The 6,769-nt window shown below is 41.6% G+C and overlaps 1 protein-coding gene across 1 annotated transcript in view; it reads left to right on the top strand.

Annotated features, from left to right (window-relative positions):
* The window catches only part of ca12 (carbonic anhydrase XII), a 47,857-nt gene extending 41,733 nt beyond the window's left edge, over positions 1-6,124 (top strand). Inside the window, exons 9-10 of the mRNA XM_048617251.1 lie at positions 752-784; positions 6,039-6,124. Coding sequence (XP_048473208.1) covers positions 752-784; positions 6,039-6,124 — 119 coding nt within the window. The remainder of the gene's footprint in view (positions 1-751; positions 785-6,038) is intronic.
* Positions 6,125-6,769: the final 645 nt, after the last annotated feature.

A 6,769-nucleotide genomic window follows, 5' to 3' on the forward strand; every position in this document is an offset into this window, starting at 1 on the left:
TTAACTCTGTTTTCTCCTCCACAGATGCTGCCAGACCTGCTGAGCTTTTCCAGCAACTTTGTTTTTGACCCAGTGTATGGCTAGTGCACTGAGATTTGCAATGGCATAGAGTTCCATTTAGCACAGGGCACTATGTGTTCCTGTTCCAATACCTCACTCAAAGTACTGTCCACATGGAGTTTTTTGACACCAAGCTGAGCTTTCTGACTGTAAGACCTTTAAGAACGAGATGACTTTCATTTACTCACACTTTTCCTCACTTGAGTTTTTATAGAACCATGAGAAACAGGAGCAGGCTATTCAGCCCATTAAGCTGCTATACCATTCAATGTGATTGTAGCTGCTGCTTTATCTCAACATTGAAGTCCCACACTCTCTCATATCTTTTGATGCCTTTATGGTCTAGAATATTCTTAAATATAGGCTCCATAGCCTTCTGTAGTTGGTTATTCCACAGGTTCACCACGCTGTGAATGAAGAAATTTCTTCTGATCTCAGTCCTAAATGGCCTACCTGATGCTAAGACCATCATCCCTTGTTTGAAGCTATTTTGAAGTGCAGTCTTTGTTGTGAAAGTTAGGAAGTATGGCAGCAAACTGGGTAGACCAAGATTCCACAAACAGCAGTGTGATGACTAAATGTAAAAACTAAGTGCTGTAAAATAAGCAAATATGAAACAATACATATACAAATTGTTACAGGCATGGTGTTACAGGTATTAATACTAATACAGCTTTCTTTTATTTTTCAGACACTCTAACTGCTGAACATAAGCTGACACTCGGTAATGTTTTGTTTCTACGTGTAAAGCCTGCTTGACTGTACTAGTGGTATCAAGTTTCCTTCCTGTTTTACTTGCTTTTAGTTCCTTATTGTGATTATATGCGCATACTGTAACTCTTCCTGTTTTGCAGTATTCCTCTGAAGCTGCTTTCAACATTCTTGCCCAAAGGCCTGGTCGTTACTTAATAACATTGAATCATATTTCCACTCCAACTGGTTTCATTTTGAAAACTCAAAGCATCTGGCCTCCATTCTCGCTGTGTTGCTGCTTTGATTTTCTTCACTAATATTCCCCAGCATTTCATTCCTGCATGTGATTCTGCGGTGCACGTGATCTACTTATTACCAACGTTTACATGGATGTCTAATAACAAGTTTAACATGTATTCTACTTGGTGTTTTATTGTATGAACTGACAGATACAGCAGACTCCTGAACTGTACACTGCAAAATACATTCTACTCATCAGTGGCTTATTATTTTCATTCTGAATAAACATGTGAACTGGGATAGGAGTAGGGCATTCATCCAACTTTGAACCTGTTTCACCATTTTGTAAGATCGTGGCTAATTTGATTGTAACCTCAAATCTGCATTCTCACCTAACCCTGATAACCTTTCTCACCCCTTGCTTAACAAGAATCTGTCTATCTTTGTCTTAAAAAATTATTCAAGGACTCTGCTTCTACCTAATCTGTTTTAAATGTGAGGTCCTGATTTTTAAACAGTGACCTCTCAATATTCTCCTGGTCAAGATCCCTTGGGATGAATTCAATCAAGTCACCTCTTACTTTTCTAGACTCCAGCAGCTATAAGCAAAGCATGAACAAATTGAGAACTTTTCAAAATTAATGGTCAATAGGATCTGGCAGACTCAAAACATCCTCTCTACTCAGTGAATTAAAAGTCAAGAAAGCAGAAATGATCACACTAGGGCTTATCCTCAGTGAGAATGAACACGAGGAGATACTGATGTGGTGCTAGTGTCACTGAATCAGTAATCTAGAGGCCCAGGCTAATGTGTTGGGGTTATGGGTTTGTGCAATTTTAAGTTCAGTAAATACATCACTAATATCCTTTAGGGAGGGAAATCTACTGTCTGTATCTGTTCTGGCCAAATGTGATTCCAGACCCACACCAATGTGGTTGACTCCTGATTGCCCTCTGAAAAGACCCAGCAAGCCAATCAGTTTGAAGGCAAATGGGATGGACAACAAATGCTGGCCTTGCTAGTGGTGCCAAATCCAGAAGAAAATGCATGAAAAACTTGGTAAATGTGCCTCTCTTCTATGTACAAACAGATGGGGATTTGGAGACCCCCTAATAGGCAGCAGTGAAAATGGGCAGCTTATCTGTACCAATATCTATGAGCTTTCTGGGTCCCTGATGTGTGATAATACGTTTTACTGATCTGTCTCATACTGCCCTCTGCAGGTGCTGCCAGCACATAATGTCATCTAGACTCAAAACATTAGCTTGCTTCAGATGCTGCCTGACCACTGTGATCTCCAGCACTTTTTGTTTTCAGTCCTGCCAGTACATAGTCTGCCACTACCAGTCCTACAGCTGCTGCTGGTAGGAGCTCTTGTCTATTCAGCTTATAGTCCTTGCAGCAATGGGCTGCAGAGAGCCAAGCAGCTCCTGTGGTCAATGCAAGTTCCAGTTATTTTTTGTTCCGGAGACTGAAATGCTGGAACAGTTTCTGCAGGAGTTGAACACTCAGCTCACCAAACTGCAAAATCGTCCATTTTGATTTCTGCCTGTGGTGCGAATCATTTACCATCAGTGTTGCAGTGTGCACCATCTGCAGGATGCAATGCAGTGGCTTGCCAAGCTCACTTCAACAGAACCTTCCAAAACCATGACATCCAAACCGAGAACAGGAGCATTATGTAATGGGAGCATGATCGCCTCTTCACATACCATTTCCAACTTGAAACATATCGCTATTCCTTCATTACCACTGGCTCAAAATCCTACCATAGCATTATGTAGACACCTTTACCAGATGAACCGTAGTGGTTCAAGAAGGTAGATCACCACCCTTGGATATGTTTAATATTTCATCGACCGCAGGTAAAGTGCCAGATTACTGGAGGATAGCTAATGCAGTTCCTTTGTTCAAGAAGGACAGCACAGGGATAGGCCAGGTTATTATAGACCAGTTAGCGTGACGTCAGTGTTTGGGAAATTATTGAGAAAAAATTTGAAGGACGTGATTAATCAATGCTTGGAAAGGCAGTGATTAGGGATAGTCAGCAAGGATTTGCTAGAAGGAGATCCTGTCTGACTATTTATTTGTTTTTGAAAAGGTAACTAAATATATTGATGAGGGTAGTGCAGTTCATGTGGTTTATGTGGGCTTCAGTAAGGCTTTTGATAAAGTCCCACATGGAAGGCTGGTCCAAAAGGTAAGAGTCCATGGTATCCAAGGCAAGTTGGCAAACTGGATCCAAAATTGGCTTACAAATAGGAGGCAAAGAGGATTGTTTTTGTAATTGGAAGCATGTAATCAGCAGTGTACCATAGGGATCAGTGCTGGTATACTTGCTGTTTGTAATGTACATTAACGAATTGGATGAGAATGTTGAAGGTATAATTAACAAGGTTGCAGATGGCATGAAAATTGGTGTGTTGTTGATAATGAGAAGAATTGTCTTAGTCTACAGTCTGATATTGATCAGCTTGTAAATTGGGCAAAGCAATGGCAGAACGAATTCAATCTGGATACGTGATGCATTTTGGGAGGTCTAATAAGGCAATGCTGTATGCAGTGAATGGTAGGCCCCTTGAGAGTACTGAGGAACAAAGGGACCTTGGTGTACAAGTCCATAGATCCCTGAAGGTGTCAGCCCAGGTAAACAGGATGGTGAAGAAAGCATCTGGGATGCTTGCCTTCTGAAATAACTCTACAGAGGCTGGTATCCCATCACCAAGTGACCCTTTATTTACACAATGAGAGCCCTTGACACTGATCCAGCTTCCTCAGAGCCAGGTCTCAGAGTGAACAGAACCTCTGACATTCTTGTTTATATCTGTCAGCCAGGGGTCCCTGATTGGACCAGATTAACAACCCGTGACATTTACCTGGCCAACGTCCTTACAATCGCTACACTTTCATTACCAGGATGTAGAATATAGGAGCGAGGAAATCTTGTTACAGTTTTATAAAACATTGGATAGAATTCTGTGTGCAATTCTGGTCATCACACAATGGAAAGGACATGATTGCGCTGGAAAGGTTGCACAAGAGATTCGCTAGGATTTAAGTTTCAATTATGAGGGGAGACTCGATAAGCTGGGTGTGTTTTCCCTGGAGCAGAGGAGGTGGAATGAGATATATAGGTTTGAGAGGCAGAGACAGAGTAAATTGTATGAATGTCTTCCCCGTGGCAGACATGTCTTAAGACTAAAACACGCAAGTCTCAAGTGAGGAGCAAGTGGTTTAGAGGAGATCTGAGAATATATCCCCACGCCATCTTCACCCCCCCAAAAAAGGTAGGTATATGGGGCATGCTGTCTGAGAGGGTCATGGAGGCAAGATTAAGCTGGAGAGGGTTCAGAAGAGATTTATCAGGATGTTGCTGGGTAAAGAAGATTTGAGTTATAAAGAAGGTTTGGACAGACTGGGACATTTTTCACTCGAACGTAGGAATTAGAGGCGACCTTATAAAAGTTTATAAAATAATGAGGAGTAGGGATAGAGTTAATGGTCATTGTCTTTTCGCTAGGATGGGGGATTTCAAGACTAGGGGACACATTTTTTAAGGCAAGAGGAGAGAGATTTTAAAAAGACATGAGGGCAAATTTTTCACACAGAGGGTGGTTCATGTGTTTAATGAACTTCCAGAGGAAGTGGGGAATGTGGGCACAGTTACAGTGTTTAAAACACATTTGGTTAAGTACATGAATAGGAAAGATTTGGAGGGACATGGCCAGGAGCAGGCAGGTGGGACTGGTTTAGTTTGGGATTATGGTTGGCACGGACTGGTTGGACTGAACGGCCTGTTCGATGCTGTATGACTCTTAAGGTTCTATGACTCTAAACATCTGAATAAGCAATTAAAATGCCAGGGCATAGTAGGCAATGGACCAAGTGCAGGTAAATGGGATTAGTTTAGTTTGGTATTTGTTAGTTGGTGAGGACATGATAGGCAGAAAGGCCTATTTCGATGCTGTATGACTCTGACTGTAAGACACCTTCTCCAAGGCAACTGGGGATGAGTAATGAATTCTGGCCGAGCCAGAGATGCCCAAATGCCATGAGCCAATATATGACATTTGCTGGTGATTCTGGAAGTGACATGGTGAAAATATTTCAGGCTCCCTGAATTCCTTCCGAAGTCACAGTCCACTATAGGTTGCATTCACACTGAAATGTTCAAAGACCATAATGTATTTCCCCCACATTCCCACCACACACACATGCACATATGCCAGCTTCTCTGTTATTACAGGTGCACTAAGCATAACGTTCTTCCTGTTTAATATTGTGATGTCCATCCAGCCTTGCTTTCTGGAACTATGGGGAGAGGATGGTAACTCTGCTGGTTTTGTAATACCGATAACTCCGACTTCAGGTTACTGAGACAATGGATGTTTTTCAACATGTATTCCAGAGCCATGGACAATGATTGTAGAGGTTTTGTTGTTCTTCCGACACATGGCTGGCCAGGAGCCTTTCCTAATCTTACTGTCTGCCATTGACATGTTGAAAGGATTTTCTGGTGAATTGTCAACCTGTTTGCCGTGTTATTGACTTCCCTTCCTTGGCTGTCAAGATCTGGTTTGGGATTCAAACTCGGAGCTTTTGTCTTAAAATCGGGGATTCTGCACATAGTACATCCTTGGAAGGTTCAGTAATTGAGAGGGCTTCAATAATGAAGTGATGATAGCAGAACATTGTCTGTTTGTTGACATTAAGGTATTTAAACTCTCATGCTCCTGCTTTGTCCTGAGCTGCTTGTTTACTGCATGGTTCAGCAGATGATGGACGGTTGCAAAGTCTAATGGTCTCCTGTTGTAAATGTTTGTTCAAAGTGGGCACCAATTTGAGTTCCTAACTTACAGCGAGAAGATAAGACCTCAGCTGAGATCTGCAGTCTGTCTTCTTACCCCTTTAATTGAGGAATAATTCTGAATTCAATCACCCCATATTAACTAATACCAAAACCCTCCTTAAAGTGAGTTTTAATATTCTATGTAAACGGTATAGCTGTTAGCCTGTATTAATTGTGGGTGACTTTTCTGTGCAGGTGTAATCCTGACCGTCACTTTGGGATGTGTGCTGTGTGTCATGGTTGCTTCAGCTCTGACCGTTTTCTTCCTGCGGAAAAGGTAAAAGTCTAACATTCCGGACTTTGAATATCTTAATAGAACCTGTTAATGGGATGCTCTGTAATCAAAGGAGATGTTTGTATCAGAAATTTATTTTTTTTCCCTCATACCGCCATTAGAAAAACAAAGTTAATTCATATATCACTTTTAATCAACTAAAGTAAACCACAGTGCTTCCTAGGAGCATGTTCAGACATGGACCTATATAAAGAGATTCTTGCTCAGGAAGGTTTTTAGGAACATTTTAAAACAAGCAACTCATGTCAAGATACAGGGAGGCTGAGGGTGGGAATTCCAGAGCTTGGGGCCTTGGCAGCTGATGACACAAGCAGTGCAAATATATGAATGAGGAAGACAAGTGGTCTACTTGGCCCGTTGAGCTGCTCCGCCATCCAAAAATATCCAGCCTGATCTGACTTTAACCTCAACTCTAGATTCCTGCACATCTCCCATGATCTTTCAAATCCTTAGTAATCAAGAATCAATCTACCTCTGCCTCAATTCCGTCTTTGCATGCACTGCCTTTTGAGGAAGGGAATTCCAAAGAAATGCAGAGAGGTCCTTTGAGGGGAAAAAACGTGTTTCTTCATCATAGGTTCTCCAAGAGAAAACATCCTATCAAGTCCCCTCAGGATCTTATATATTTTGA

The sequence above is a fragment of the Rhincodon typus genome, chromosome 36, assembly GCF_021869965.1.
Source record: "Rhincodon typus isolate 14 chromosome 36, sRhiTyp1.1, whole genome shotgun sequence".
NCBI classification, from domain to species: domain Eukaryota; kingdom Metazoa; phylum Chordata; class Chondrichthyes; order Orectolobiformes; family Rhincodontidae; genus Rhincodon; species Rhincodon typus.